General features: G+C 36.2%; 1 protein-coding gene across 1 annotated transcript in view; it reads right to left on the bottom strand.

Moving 5' to 3' along the window:
* The window catches only part of PIEZO2 (piezo type mechanosensitive ion channel component 2), a 318,044-nt gene that overhangs the window by 200,107 nt on the left and 101,578 nt on the right, over positions 1-16,359 (bottom strand). The window contains exon 3 of the mRNA XM_061994704.1: positions 6,445-6,570. Within this exon, the coding sequence (XP_061850688.1) occupies positions 6,445-6,570 (126 nt within the window). The remainder of the gene's footprint in view (positions 1-6,444; positions 6,571-16,359) is intronic.

The following is a 16,359-nucleotide window of genomic DNA, read 5'->3' as shown; positions in this document are numbered from 1 at the left end:
TGGAGCAGTTGGTACCCGAAGGACTGTTCTCCCAGTGGATGACCCACTTTGGGGCAGAGTGTGAGGAGCTTCCCCTGTGGGAGGCCCCATGCTAAAGCAGTTCATGAGGAACTGGAGCCCATGGGAAGGACCCACGCTGTTCTGATTGTTCATTAATAAATCAAATCATTTCTCCCCAAGTTGAGCCTGTTTTGCCCGTGATACTAATTCCTGAGTGATCTCCATGTCGTTAACCCACAAAACTCTCATTTTATTTTTCTCTCCCTTGTCCAATTTAGGAGGGGGAGTGATATTATGACTTAGTGGACATCTGGCACCCAGCCACAAGGAGACAGCCTGGACTTATACAATGTCAAGTTCAACTTATGACTCCCCAATGAAAGTTTATTCTGATTCTTCTGCAGTACTACAGCCGGTTGTTTCATCCTACAAAAACTTTGCTACGCTGGATATAGCATAGTTGCTCTTGAAAGAAGAGTTCATTTCTAAAATTTCTCCTTCTTGCTGATTGTATAGACACCACACAAGCACAAACTGACAACTTCTGTGATAATAAACTTTCTGAAACATTTCAAGGCATTATTTTTACTCAGACTTCTGCCATGATTATAACCTTTGAGATGGCACACAGAAATATTATTAAAATGTAGGTGATTTTGTGATTCTGTTCTGCAAGATAATGCTCGTTCTTAATGGAATAAAGGTTTGCATGAAACATACACTTTCAAGCTAAGATATCCTTACAGATTACATCCATTTTAGTTTCAATTGTAACAGCCCAAGGTAAGTAATAAAGAGCCTAAATACTTCAGTTTCTGCACATCTCAGAATAAAGAAATGTGAGAAAATGCAGGTATGGGGTCAAAAGAAGGGCTGAGGTTTGAGGTGGACTCTCTAATGATGAAATTAATGATTGCATTAAACAAAAAAGGAAGAGTATGATACACATACCATGGAGATGACTGAGGATCTCACAACTTTGCTGCTAAACCAGCTGTTTGGAAAGCACCTTGAGGGTCTTCCTGGTCAGGGAGTAATCACAGTGTTTGCTAAGGAAGAGTGAGCAGATTTGCCTGGGATGCAAGTATTTGGAGGACTGTTTAATGTGGGTAACTGTTACCTTCGATTTTGGCAAGCAAAACCATTCCAGCAGACACAGTCAAATTTTTCAGTATTAAAATGAAATATTTACTTCACTACAGCTTCTGTTCAGAAGCTTCTTACATAAATCTGCTAATTTTCTTAGAGTCCTTTAATTTAATTTCATATTAAGTGACATGTTTTAAACTAAAATTGTCAAAGAAAAATCATAATCAGGATTTTTTTTTTCCTAAAATAGTATTTCAAATTTTCAATATTTTCAAAGTATTTGTTTTTAAAGTAGTCTCTTGTGAAATGATGTATCTGAACAGCTGACAAAAGACCATGAGGTATGCTCAGACTTCAGGCAGTAGTTGGGCCAGTAAATCATGGTATTTGAAAGACCTGCATGCATCTACCAGCCACATTTGAAACAGAAATATGAAACTCTGTATGAAATCTTTTAATCTTTTGCCCCTTTCTAAACAGAACCAGCATCTTTATTTGCAACGAGTTAATAAATACAACTAGAAATACAACAGCCTTTACAGATGCAGCACTTTTCAAAAACAGCACAAGGAGGGTATAAAAAACATGGAGGATATAAAAAACATGAAATCCCAACAGGTATACACAAAAAAGTAACTATTTATTCATATGAAATCTCAGCTCCAGCCACAAGGCTGAGCTTTCAATAAACAGTGAAAACTAATTTATTTGTACTGTGTGTTGCTGCTTCCTAATATAACTCAAAACCTCAGGGACTCACGGTTAGTAAAGCAAATACAAGATGATCTTTTAACCAACAAATAATTTCAAAATTTATCTAAAGCAGAAAGTTATTATGATTCCACAATGGTGGCATGCATAAGTTTGACATTCAACACAGCATACTGGAGACAGACAAGTATCTGAATTTAGTACCCATGACCTAACAGAAAAGTTATCTAGGCAACTTGGTACTTGAAGCCTATTCTCCCTTTTTCTTCACATAACTGTTTTATAAATGAAGCTTTCAACTATACATAGTAAAAAAAAAAAAAAAGAAAAAAAAAAAAGCAGAGATTCATAGAAACTCTTTAGAAGGATTTCAAGGTATCTAAATCAGCTCCATCAGTTCTATTATTTGACGGACAAGAAAAATATCCAGAAAATACCTTAAATGTCCCTTCTGGTATTCTAACAAACATTGAATACAAACTTAACTGGTGAATAATTAACTATTCTTAGTTGAGTTTCTCATGGACTAAAATATTTTTCTGAAAGAATATGTATTTTAGTAGATCCATGTGCAAAATTCAAGATCAAGTGATGGTAGAGTCAGAATAAAATTTTTTAAATGGATGTACACCACTACCTGTAAGAGAAAAAGACTTTGGTGTATTTTTACATGCTGATTTAACCACTACAAGAAGATACACTTACAGAGTAGTATGATAAGGAATAATTGCATTAATTTATTGGAAGTTTAAAATTAACATGATGGAAAACATTCCTGTTGGTGGAAACGCCATTTTTAAAGATGTTTAAAATTGGTCCTAGGAAAGAACTATAGTGTGCATACGAGAATGAGACTCTATACTACCTTGTGAACTAATTTTCCATTGCCTATTTCATAGATTCTATACTAAAAAGACTTTACCTAATCTAATAATCAGAATTTTATTCCATCAGAAGTATAAAGTAAAGTATATAAAGTATAACTTAGAGAATGCTGTAGCATTTTGTGACCATCCTGAAAAAAGAAGGTGTATGAGCTCTAAAAGAGGAAAGAGCAGGGAAAAAAACTGAAGAAGCTAAACATTCCAAGACTTACTTATCCAAAACACTATTAGCTGATTTCGAGTAACCTAAGTCCAGGGTAAGAGTAGACTATTTTAAAGTATTTTAAATTCTACATTTCTGCATTGCTCTTGCAGATGGCCCAAATTAACTGCTCCTAAATGTAAAAGATAAAGGGGTGGTTGTTCTTCTTTTCCAAAATGAAACTATAACTGTATAATGTTTAAGAGGTGACAGCCTGTATCACACTCCTAATTCAAACACTTTTCAAGCATTTCTATTACCAAAATGAAAATATTTTCAGAAGCTTCAATAAAGCAGAGTGAGAAGAAAAACTAAAATGAGAAAATGATCTTTTTATTCAGAAGTTGGCATGTTAACACACTGAAACAAACTAACCTACAGAATTCTAAAAAAAGGGTATACTCCCCTCTCACACATTTCTGAAACAATCAGGATTCAGATTAGCTACAAAAAGGCAACAAACTAAAAAAATTGCAGTTAAGTTGAAAAATTTACTCATTCATTTCTGAGGTGAATTGTTGAATCAGCTTTAATTTCCCAGCAGTATGAAAGCAAGGCAACAATCATTGTAGGAATGTATGAAAATTTCACATACTTTATCACAGAAAAAATAAGCCATTAAGCACAAAACAAAATAATCAGAAGATTTTTTCTCCTTTCTATTCTTACACTTCTTTTCTCCTCCTCCTATTGCCTCTTTACTCAGCCTAGAGTACACCAAGTAGTGTACCAAAAGTGCACATTTACAGCACTTGCTCTCACCTCATTTACCTGAAGGTAATATATCGAAGAGAATATAAATCAGAATAGATAGACTAATTCAATTGAAAGTGACCTACATCCATCTACCAGTCCAAGTGCCTGACCATTTCAGGGCTGACCAAAAGTTAACACAAGTTCTGATATGCCTCTCAAATACTGACTGGCTTAGGACACTGATTACCCCTCTAAGAAGCCTCTTCCAGTGTTTGACCACCCCCTCTGTAAAGAAATGCTTCCTATATGTCCAATCTGAACTTCCCCTAATGGATGCACCTTTGAACCATTCACACAGTCCCTGTCACTGGATCCCAGAGAGAAGAGTTCAGTACCTCCCTCTCTATGTCCCTTCCTCAGGAAGCTGTAAAGAGCAACAAGATCACCCCTCAGCCTCCTTTTCTCCAAGCTAATTAAATCCAGAGTGCTTAGCTGCTCCTAACAGGACATGCCTTCTAGCCCTTCTAGCTTTGTTGCCCTCTGGGTGAATTCAAGGACCTTCACATCCTTCTTAAATTGTGAGGCCCAGAACTGCACACAGCACTTGAGATGAGGCTACTCCAATGCTGCATACAGTGGATAATCACCTCTCCCATCTGACTGTTCTGCTGTGTTTGGTGCATCCCAGGATGCAGCTTGCTCCCTCAGCTGCTGCTGACTCACACTGAGCCTGCTGCCCACCAGCACCCACAGATTCCTTTCTGCAGGACTGCTCTCCAGACGCACATCTCCCAATTAATACTTGTGCCCGGCATTATCCTGTCTCAGGCGCAGAATTTGAGCTTGTCAAATTTAATCCCATTAATCATTGCCCAATGCTCCAATCTATCTAGGTCCCTCTGCAAGGCCTCCTGTCCATCAAGAGACTCAACAGCATTGTCCAGCTTGGTATCATCAGCAAACTTGCTAATGGTGCATTCAACTGCTACATCATACACAGTACCATGTGTGTTCTGATGCCTTTTAATAACAATAATTGATCTTATTGCCTGATCTAGCAAAGGCCTTGCCTTTTCTGTCCCGTTCATTCACAGTGGTCTTTACATCTTCTTTAACTTCTCCTCCAGCACCCTGGGGATCCAGCATCCATATCATCATGTTCTCCTTTCCATCAGCTTCACTGGAAGCTCACTGAGTATAGCCATAGCAGTAAACTTAATGGTGCCAGTTTACTCCACAAATATATTCAGGCACTGCAATTCAACAGCTGAATGTTTCATTTGCTAAACAATCTGGGAACAACTTTGGTCAGTCAACTTCTTCTCTCCCAAACAACTCAGGCATAATTTGGAAGTTCCTGTGGAACAAATACCATTCCCAACAGTTAATTTCAACCCACCCTCTGCATCCAGAAGGCAAAGAAAGCTTATTGGTAAGAACATGGATCATATCATGTCAACTGGTGTCAGTGCCAGCAATTTGAGGCACATTTATGTACTACCACCATTTTTCTGTGAGAACCTAAGGAAAAAGTTATTAATGGCAGTTAGAATAGAAGCTGTTGCATTCAGCAACTGGTAATAGATGGAAACAGTGCATTATCTGTTTCTTCAGGAATGGACTTCTCAGGATTAAATCATTCTTTTAATCAGTTCCTACAATAGACCCCAGTTCCAACCACACGAGGAAGAAAAAGCCAGTGGTTGCATCTCTGTCTTGCAAAGTTAGTAACTCTCTACTTTTACAAAGAATCTCTAGCTGATACAATTACCTAAAGTAAAAATCATGTATTTTTAGCCATAAGAATGTTAAACAGATACAGGAAAGCAGCTAATCCAGTTCACACTATCAGTAACACATGATTAGGAAAAAAAGAAAAAATACTCTGAAGGTCTGATTTGAACCAATAAAGTCAAAGATATACCAGTCAAAAGTGATATTTCATAAACACTATTACTCCTTTTACTTCAAGAAATGGTTTGAGTTAAAGGTGAAATGGTAATGTTCACTCCAAGTTTTCTTAGGATACTGTTACTTTAAGTCAAATGCTTTACTTCACATAAGGTTTCTTGTGTTGAATTATAGTATAACTGTTTACTCAAGTGGCAGCAGCATACTCTGTGATAAATTAAATGGACATATATCAAAGGTAAGGTTTAAATGTTAAACATAAGCATTGTAAGACAAGTACAAATAGTTGCTACCTGGAGGTTACATAACCAAATCACTGGATAGATATTTTAATTAACTTCTGCACAAGAAAGAACATTTGCTTCTGAATTATTGAAGAACACTTCCTGAGAGAAGGAGATACAAAATGTCATGCAATACATTTTTAAGTACTGTTTATATATAAATAACAATCCTTCTTCCCATACAACACAGGCAAGGAGGAGACAAATATCTGTTTAGAAACATAAATCCTGGGATCAAGAAATTAAATTAATAACTTAAAAGAGTTCAATCAGACAGTGGCATAATACATGGGTAGAGGGTTTTTCACTACTGTATCTCATTTTATCCTTAATACATTAAATTATGATTTAATAACACAAATGTGTAGCCATCTCAGTTTCTGAGGGCATTTTGAGAAAGTCTAAAAGATGAAGACATACAACAGTCAGTGTTAAACCCAACTCTCTCGGATGAGAATAAAATAGTAAATACATTTCTCTCTTTAAACCCATCTAGTCTTCTTGCCCTACTAATAGTAATACTTAAGGCAGTAAACTGGGAAAGAGAAGTAAACTTCTAACCCACAGGAACATGATCCTAAGTGCCTTCTCATCAACGCTTCAACTTTCAAAATACTGAAGCATTTGGACAGTTAAAGTGATAATAAAAGCTACAGGTTTTACTCACAGTTAAAACCAGGTTCAATAGTTTTTCCAGCTTCAAGACTGTTTATTGTAATCTGAAAGATGATGTGCAGCAGCAGAAATGATAGACTGGTGAAGCACAGAGATTTTAATAATCGCCCTGTATGCCCTAGAAGACAAAATATACATATATACAATTGGTGAATTTCTAAGCATTGCTTACAGATTTTCAGTATAAAATACAAATATCCTGGCCAAGGATAATTCTACAAGTCAGTTCCACGTTAATCATGATTGTGCCTTAATGGTCAATATCATAGCAAAATCCATACTTAAATCACAGTGTCTTTGAGTACTTCTAATCACAAACCTCAAAAATTGTTATTACCAAGATTTCCTTTTACTTTTTGGATTGAAAAAAAGTTTTTAAGGTCTCCAGATAGCAATTTTACATCAACAATATTATCATCACAATACATGGCACAAAGACAATATACGGATACAAGCTTCCATTCTTGAGAAAATAAAAATATGTTTATGTAATTACTCTTTCTGAAACAAATTATATGGAAGGGGGGCTAATAAAAAAAAAAAATCTCACTTTGGGTCAGGAGTATAGATACACTTTCAAGTGAACACTTTGCTTTGTTCAGACTGCTCTTTTTCTCTTCCTTTAGAAGTTTTTGAAAGTAATTTTCACTATACACTTAAGAGTACTGTGTCAGACACACTTGGTCATAGTTCCTCTATGATTTAATGGATATCTATACCCAAAAGACAATAGAAAATGTTTGACAAAGACTTAGAAAATGCCTTATAAATCATAGAGGAAACACTCAGCTTCACCACCAGCAGTCAAACTTACAACGTGTAAGTAAAGTAAACCCTTAGTATTTGAGAAAATATGAATCTTCAAGACTATTAAATGTCACCTTACCTGACTTATCTACAGAAAAAGTTCAATTTTCCATGTGCTTCATGCATTTCAGAGCCATTTTTTAATTTACAGATTAAAAACCACTGATGGAATTCTTAGCGAAGGTTACAAATAAAGCCAAGGCTACAGATGACAGAACTAGCAGAGTGTATATATGTATATGAGAAATGTTCACTCTACATGCTGCCTGCTTCATTTGCACCTATTCTGTACATTATGAGCAACTACTAGAAGACAATGGTTCATATTCTGTATCTAGACACTAAATCGGCTTTTTGCTTTATACGTGTTACAGTTCAAGCACATCATCAATGGCCCGAGTGGCAGTTTATAAACTAAAGAATAAGATAAACATGATTCAACAATTTTAGAAAAAAGTTATAGACGATCTCACTCCATCAGACTGAAAACTCTCATTATATGATCACTATTTTGACTGCAACTTTTGAATACCAAATTCCTGTAATTAAGTTCCCTATTTTTTTAATAAAGAAATTAAACAATTCTAACAAAATGAAAAAAAATGGCAAGAGTGAGCCTTTATACGAATTTCTGTGATCTGAAAAGGAAGATCACATTTTCACTAGATACATGCTTTGTTCGACTTACTGATTTGTCTTTACTGGTAAGACACCAGAGTGCACACAGAAAGCAGACAACTAGGGCTGCAGAGCACTACAAAAAAAAAATGACATTTTAAACCCTTTGGATCAGAGGTCATTCTTTGTTCTGCTTCTACAGAAGCTGGCCTGGTTCCCTAACTTAGGACAACAACTTCTAAGCACTATAGAAGCATAAATAACAAAATTACTCATATTTTGCAAAATCACAGAAGAATGAATATGACAAACTACATGTTATTAAATCATTTATTGAATGTGATGTCATATGTAATGCAATCCAAGGACTGCTAGCTTTTACAATTTTTTGGCAAGTTTCAGTATTTGGTGGTTTGTTCCTGCCTTACCAGATCTCATGCTCATGGCATTACGAGAGCTGCATGTTCAGAATGTACTAAAAAAATGATGTATCTTAAAGCTCAAGACAAACAGTTTGGCAACTCAAACTCCATGAACTTAACAGCTGTCTTAAAATGTACAGGTTTTAAAGACAGTCTGGCGATATCTGAACTCCTGAGTCACAAACTCTCTTTAGTGCATGGGAGTTAACAATTCAATAGATACCAAGATTTGAAGTTTTCATATAGAAGTGTATTTGGAAGTTTTTTGACAGAATTGTTCCTCCAAAGGAGAAAAAAGTGCAATTCGATTAGCCAATGCACATTCATTGTCCAAACTGTTTCCACATAAAGAAATAAAAGTTTTAAAAAAGTGGGTCAATCTTTCAAAATTTTAATTGCCATATCTTTCTAAAATATATCTCAATTTTAGACTTACTTTTTTAAAGCTTGAAAACAAACAGTTTTGTGTTGTACATTGAACATTTCTTTAACAAAGTCTTAACTTTTGAAGTTGCCTTCCTTCTAGAAACTACAGAAAATGCTGAAAACCTAGAATGTTGAAAAAAAGATCTCCTTGTGCACAAAGCCAGGGAAAATTTTAAAGGACTATTAACACCCATGATAATAAAGTCTCTCAGTGTACTGGTAAATATGTCAGGAGAAACACACAGCTGGAATGCAGTTAGACATATTCAGTGCAGGTTACAGTATTCCTCAAGAGATGCTCCCTTCATGGCCACCAGTGGCACAGGACCACCATCAGATTCTACTGAGCAGGAGCTCTTTCCCTGCACCACTTTCAGCTGTGCCAGCAGAAACTAGACAAAAAAAGAATTTGGAGGAAAGTAAGAAATATTATGCCCCTGATTTCAAGTTTTGGAGAGATGTCCATAACTTGGGAGAAATGGGAGTACTAAAAACCAGTGAATTATTGAATACATAATTTATGCCAAGGAATAAGTGACAGATTTGGATAAAGGATGCATTTCAACTTATAGTGGGACTTGGATAAACCCATTTGACTGTTTTTACTTACAGGTTTTTTTGTTTCTATTGGAAACTGAGTTCTAAATTACACAAAGAAAAAAATTAACTGTACATGTATAAAACTAAGATGGTGAGAAAATAGATGAAATTAAACTCCTGATATAAACCAGAACTTCTTATGATGAGGAAGAAATATTTCTGTCATCCCTCTTTAATTTTTATTTATTGCAATTCACCCACATTTACAAACCTTTTGCTAAAACACACCTTAACTGTTAAATTGCTCTAATGTGAAAGTCCTTGGGGACATGAAGAGAAACTGACTGTCTCATAGAGAAGGAGACACATATTGTTCAGAAAGCTGCATGGACAGAACAGATGTGCAAGAGAACATCATCCTAGCCTACACCAGAAATCACAACACTGATTCACAGAATCACAGAATCTTAAGGGCTGGAAGGGACCCCTAATTCCATCATTTTTGTCTTAGATGTCCAGACTCATACATGTTTGTGCTGGTTTTGGTTGGGATAGAGATAGGTTTTTTCACAGTAGTTTGTATGTGACTGCTTTGGAATTGTGCTGAAAATGGTTTTGATATTACAGGGATGTTTCCATTACAAATGAGCAGTGCTCACACAGCATCAAGGCCTTTTCTGCTTCTCACCCTGCCCTGTCAGTCAGTGGGCTCGGGGTGCACAAGAACTTGGGAAGAGATGCAGTTGGGAAAGCTGATTCCAACCGATCCACAGGATATCCCGGACCAAATGCCATCATGCTCAGCATATAAAGCTGGTGGAGAGAAGAAGAAAGAGGGGGATGTTCAGAGTGATGGCATTTGTTTTCCCAAGTAACTCTTACAATGGAGTCCCGCTTTCCTGGAGATGGCTGAACACCTGCCTGCAACAGGAAATGGTGAATGAATTCCTTATTTGTTGCATGGCATTTGCCTTACATATTAAACTGTCTTTATCTCAACTCAGAAGTTTTTTCACTGTTATCCTTCTAATCCTCTTTCCCATCCTGATGCTGGTGGAGTAAGAGAGTGGCTGTATGGTGCTTAGTTGTCATCTGGGGTTAAACCATAACAATGTCCACCAAGATTAAAATAAGAAAAGTTTTCTGTCAAAACACCTAGTTTTGTAGCTGAGTGTTGGGTTCTGATTTTACTCATACCAGCATGGTGCCACCAGTTTCATCAAACTGTGGTGGATGGAAAGCAGAGAATTGATTTGCCTCAGTATTGCCCTTCAAAAGTGCATTTCGGTTCATATGCAGTGTGTCATTTCTATTGGCATCCAGTGGGATCAAAACCTGGCATGTGGTTTTAGAAATGGACCCTAGTGCATCTTGGACACACACAGGGAGGTTGCTCCAATCTCCTTGTCCCTCCAGAAGGCTTCCAGGAAAGGGCACTCTCCCCTCCAATAAGCCTGAAGGAAGCTGGTCAGGATGCAAAGGCTTCATTACCCTTTCTCTCCAGCACAGCTTCAACACTAAACTGGACTCAAGAAGGCCAAAAGCTTTTCACACACGGCAGAAGAATTCATTTCTCATTTTTCAAAAGTAATTAATCCAAGAGCCAGATTAGTGATGGCATATTCCCCACAGCCACAGTCATGTAACCTGAATACAACTGACTATTTGAACGTGTTTGACCAGGACTGCTGTCTTCAACATGTGCACTTTTGACTGCCTACATTATAATTGTATGCAAAGGTGGTGTCTACTGCTCACATAATTTCAAATACAGAAAAGCAGTACATTCATATTTAGACAGGCACTCCTGGGATCCTTTCTGCTACCTTCCCCTAAAATAGCAGAGAATGACAGAAATAGATTTTTTGTGTGCCTGGAACTTCCTAAGAGTTTATTCTAAAAGAGTGTACAAATAGGACACTAAATAACTGAATGACCAATTGTCATTGAGATCTGCTCTAAAAATCACATGTTAACATTTACAATACAATCTGGCTGTGAGACTTAGGCCACTGTAAAAAGCCTATCATATGATATCATTTTGCAATTGCTTGAAGGGTTCATTTCCGTTCCACTTTTTTTTTCTCTTTCTGATCTATTGGATGGGTCACAACAAAAAAAATTGGCTGTGTCTTTCACAAAGTTGATAATACTGATAACAATTTATCCTGATTTTTTAACAAGTAGTACTAAGCATCTATATGCAGAAGGTGGTAGGTTCAAAGGCTCAGTATCCATTCTGTAAGGCATAATGACATCAGTAAAGGGAAAATATTTAAGACCATTTACTATTCCAGTAGTCAAGTTCCTTCATCATGATCACAGATATGCCACATGGTTTCACCTAAACAGTAGATTAAAAAGCGTTTGGGTGTCTTATTTGAAGCTTTCATTACTCTGCAAGGGGATTTTTAAAAATATATAAATAAAACTTTAGAGCTGCATTTTCTGAAGTCAGATGTTTTGCAGATATTTTTGATTTCTCTTTAGACTGTACCTCAAACTGCTGCAACACTCTGTTGGGAATGATTTTACAGAACAGTTTTTAATCTGATCACAACAGATGAAATAACAAAGCACAAGTCATTTTTCACATAATCTTTGATAGCATACAGTGAGTGATAAATATTAACATGCATTTATCTCTTGAAGTAGTGACACCGCAGTTAATAAAGATACTCTACTGCAGTCATTCAGGATTTATTTTTAATAAACCTTTTCATCAGTAAGTGACAAAAACAAGTCTAAAGAGCTTTGGGAACAAGGTTTGGTTGCAGTAAATTTCTGTAACACAGAGTAAGTCCCTAAGAATTTGTTTCAGTTAGAGATCTTGAAATCCTAACTTCCTGATTTTCTATCAGAAAATCTAGCATTACCTCATAGCCTAGCTGGAACCAGGGTCCTGAGACTTTACTCTCCTACTCCATGGTTCCAAATAGGAGTCTGTCAACATTATCTATTCTGTGGATCAGAGGGAGGAAGTTAAGAAAACATTTAATTCAAAATATCTGCCCTTTGCAAAAATCTGGAAGTCTGAGCCTCTTCTCTGCAAGGAAAAAAAAAAAAAAACAGAAAAAAAAAAATCTAATCATCTTCCAAATAAAAGAAATCCCATCTTTAGTCAGCTCTGTTTCAAGTGCCTCAAGATACCACAACTACTTTGCTAAGATAAATGCAAGACAAGGGTTCTGATTTGAAGTTGGCTTCTGCCATAGTTTTGGAAGTCATTAAAAACAGAGTTTGTTTCAGCTAATCATCAGAAAAAAATGTCATTGCTGAGCCCAGCACAAATATCTGCCACTTTGGTCACAAGTGTCAAACATGGATTCACATATTTAAACATATACACAGATTAAAGTTTATAAGCATGAAATAAGCACTCAATATACCCATCTTCCATTTGACAGGAAAACCTTGCAATTCAGTATGAGAAGTCAGCAACACTGAAGTATATGAGCAACTCCTCCCCTTTCATAAATTCAGCAGTACTACTGTACAATCATGGACCCTTAACACAGTAGGACACCTCCCAATAACTGTGGAAGACAAAGATGGGAGTTTAAATTCAGATAAGATTTTTATGACTACAGGGTTAAACTTGCAAGGCACAGAGCAATTTAGCCTTGTCCAAGAAAGCACTTAAGTACATGCATATCTTTGAGCACATGAACAAAGACTGAAGGGCTCTCAATGTTGCATAAAAGGCTCATAAAATAAGACTGCTTCACTGATAAGGTATTGATACTTGACGTGACCTAGATTTAAAGCATACAGCTTGCAAGTCAGTGGGAGTCAAACCCTTTTAGATACCTCTACACCATACACTGTTCTCAAATCAGTACTTTCCAGAGGCTAACTTTCTCTCTTTTTCCTTACAGTTACATTGTGTACTTATGTCCAACTGTGCCAGGTAGGCATAACCTCAGTGTTTTCAACCCTTCTCTTCCCTGTGCACTTCTAGAGGTGCAGGGAGACAGTTCCCTCCAGCTTCAAATGTTAACTATTTCCTAGTGCCAGTTGCATCTATTATTAAATGATCTTTCCTAGATGTAAAATATCTGTAGTTTTTCTACTTGCACAGTACATCTATGCTTCAAAGGTTGTCCTCTTGAGTGCTGAAACGCAATGGGACAGATCTATGAAGAAGGAATAGAGGAAGATAATAGTTTGGAAGGATCATACTAAGAATAAAATTTGACAACAGTGTGCCTTACACACTATATATTGTGCACCATTGGTCTACCAAGTAAAGTAACTGCGTATCAGCTCCTATTCGCTAAGTCTTACATGTACTACTTAAGAAGACTTTAAAAAGGTAAGGTTTAAATCACTGTGAAGCTGACAGGAATTATTTTCGTGAATAAAAAAGTGCTATAATCTTCTACCCAAAATAAAGCAAAAACTTACTTCCTCCTTTCTTGAAAGCACTACCAACCTTCCACTGCATAGTAAGCATAGTTACATCTATATTTAGCTTAATAGAAAGTGCATTAATTTGTTTTTCCCCAAAGAGTTTTTTATATTTCAACATTATCTTCTACCCAGAGAATCTGAGCTTACTAAAGCCTTAAACAGTGGTTGAACAGGACAGTCGGCAAAAATACAAACCCACTTCATTCACTTGCAGAATTTCCAGAGACATAAATAGTAATTAACTAATGCCATGGTCTACTCTGTACTTGCCCAGGACCAAGTCTTAAAATGTGGTATCCACAAACAACAGCTCAAGATTTCATGCTATTATTTTTAGCTATGTTTAAAGTGATGTGCTCAAGCGCTAGAGTGAAATACAGGCCAGAGAAGTACAAGAGTGCAGAATCAGAATTTCCAGCAAAAGTTTCCCAGTGTTTGAACAGCTTTGTCCATGCTTTCCTGAACATGCCCATTATTCCAGTATGTAGCCAAATGTCCAATCTACAACTGTGCCTAATAGAAATATTTACCAACAAATTAACAAGAAGCTTTCTGTTAACAAGATTCATGTTAATTAATGATAATTAACAAGAAATCCTTTGCATTTCAAATTATATTTTTTCTTAGATGGTAAAAGCACAAGAATTTTTAAGTTTATCACAGATATGTGATTACCTAAACATTTTACTTACTTTTTAAAGCAAAGTAAGACATAATGTTCCAGGCTATGTACCTGCATGGTTAAATGCAGGTTCCTTTGTATTCTTTCATATAATGCATTTCCTTACATTTCTCTTTATGTTTTCTTTCTTTGTAAAACACTATAGAGGTGTAAGAAGCAAAAAAAGGTCAGTTTAGAGATAGACACTTAAGAGTGCAGGAGTGCCAACCAGACTTGGGTAAACACAGTAAAAAATGTTATGTGTAATAAAAAAAAAAACAAAAAAAAACAACAAACCAAACCTGATTTAGAAATGCAAACATTAAAAGTGCTGCACAGGAAAATAAATGCCTACTTACTCTAGCTTCTCACAGGACTTCCTGTTTTTCCTAGAAGTTTTCATGCCCAGAATACTGCGAGAACTGAGCTGTACCCTCTGCATCAATAGACAATACCATCATTCAAGTTAGTCATAATCTCTGACTCAGGTTTACACAAGCGATTTACCCATTTTGTTAAAATATTTTGTCAGACAAGACTCAGAACTTAATAGTTCATTTTTTTCCAGATGATACTCATAAACTTTCAAAGCAAACAACAGCTACTTGATGTCTGCTTCCTAATTTGACAGGTGACTGTACCAAGATAAATACAGGAAATAAATATAACCTCAGATACTACTGCACATGAACACTCAGCAATTTTAAGCCAGAGCTGTTCTTTCACAAGAGAATTTAAAGCTTTTAATACAGACTTCCAATTACTTCCCTTGAGGAACCAGACTCTCCACATTTGTTACTGAGAGATAATATTTCTTTTAAATTCAAATTAATTCAGCAATTATTACCTATTAGAAGCAATGTTTGCAACTCACTTTCCACATTTCTCTGTCGTGGTCGTAAAGAGCACTTGCCTCTACCCAGTACTAAGCTCCTTCAACAACACAGTCCAAAAAGCCTCAAATGAGCCTTTCAAGTAATGAAAGATGGCAGCTGTTCATGTGCTACAGAGCTAAAACACTTTTTTAAAAGATCTATACTTACTAGGATATAAATAACTTTCTCCATTGAGTACCTACACACAAACACCAAACACTTTCAATGCAAGGCAGAGTGAGAAAGGAAGGCTAGAAGGCTATACAGATAAGATTAATACAGCTATGGCAAACTGAATCCTACACCATGATGTTTTCACAAGGGAGTAAGTGTACATAATTATGTGTACTGAACTCACAGTGGAAGCTGTGCTATTAAGTTCTACCCTTGGAAAAAACTTTCCCAAGCTCTAGAGCCTGCCTCAGCTCAGACAGAAGTCTTGAAGAGTTAACATCTTTCTGAAGAGTGTATTAGTAGCTCTAGCACAGTATAACACAGCTCATGACCCAGATGATGAGACACTAATACAAAATACATCAGCATTTCAACTTCAACTTTGCATTTCAAAACCACAAATGATCTTAACTGCTAAGTCTCCTGATAAATAGAGCTGTAGTAACCTATGAAAGGGCACAATTTCATTCCCTCTTTATCAACGATACTTACAGAAGAAGACAGACAAGATGAAAAAAATTGTTTATGGAATAAATTTGTTCCTAAAAGTTTATTGGCATTTGAAGAACTTATTATGCTAGTATGCCACATGGCCATGAAACTTTCTTCTTACTGAAAATAAAAATAGTACTTTCAAAAAATCTATTTCAATAAGGACTAGATAGCTTCCTCTGAAAGTATCTTTTCTAAAAAGAAATAACTTAAAACTTCTCAGGAGAAAACGTTGTATATTCTGTAAAATTCTATTTCGTAGAATCATAGAATCATTATGGTTGGAAAAAGACCTTTCAGATCATTGAGTCCAATCACTATCATTGTAAAGCCCTCCACTAAAGTATGTCCTTCAGCACCTCATCTATGGGTCTTTTGTATATCTCTAGGGATGTTGACTCCACTATCTCCCTGGGCAGCCGGTTCCAATACTTAATAACCCTCTCAGTGAAAATAATCTTCCTCATCTCCAATCTAAA

Source organism: Colius striatus, chromosome 4 (genome assembly GCF_028858725.1).
Source record: "Colius striatus isolate bColStr4 chromosome 4, bColStr4.1.hap1, whole genome shotgun sequence".
Classification (NCBI taxonomy): Eukaryota; Metazoa; Chordata; class Aves; order Coliiformes; family Coliidae; genus Colius; species Colius striatus.
The sequence above is the reverse complement of the archived record's forward strand: the minus strand, read 5'-3'. Positions and strand labels throughout refer to the sequence as shown.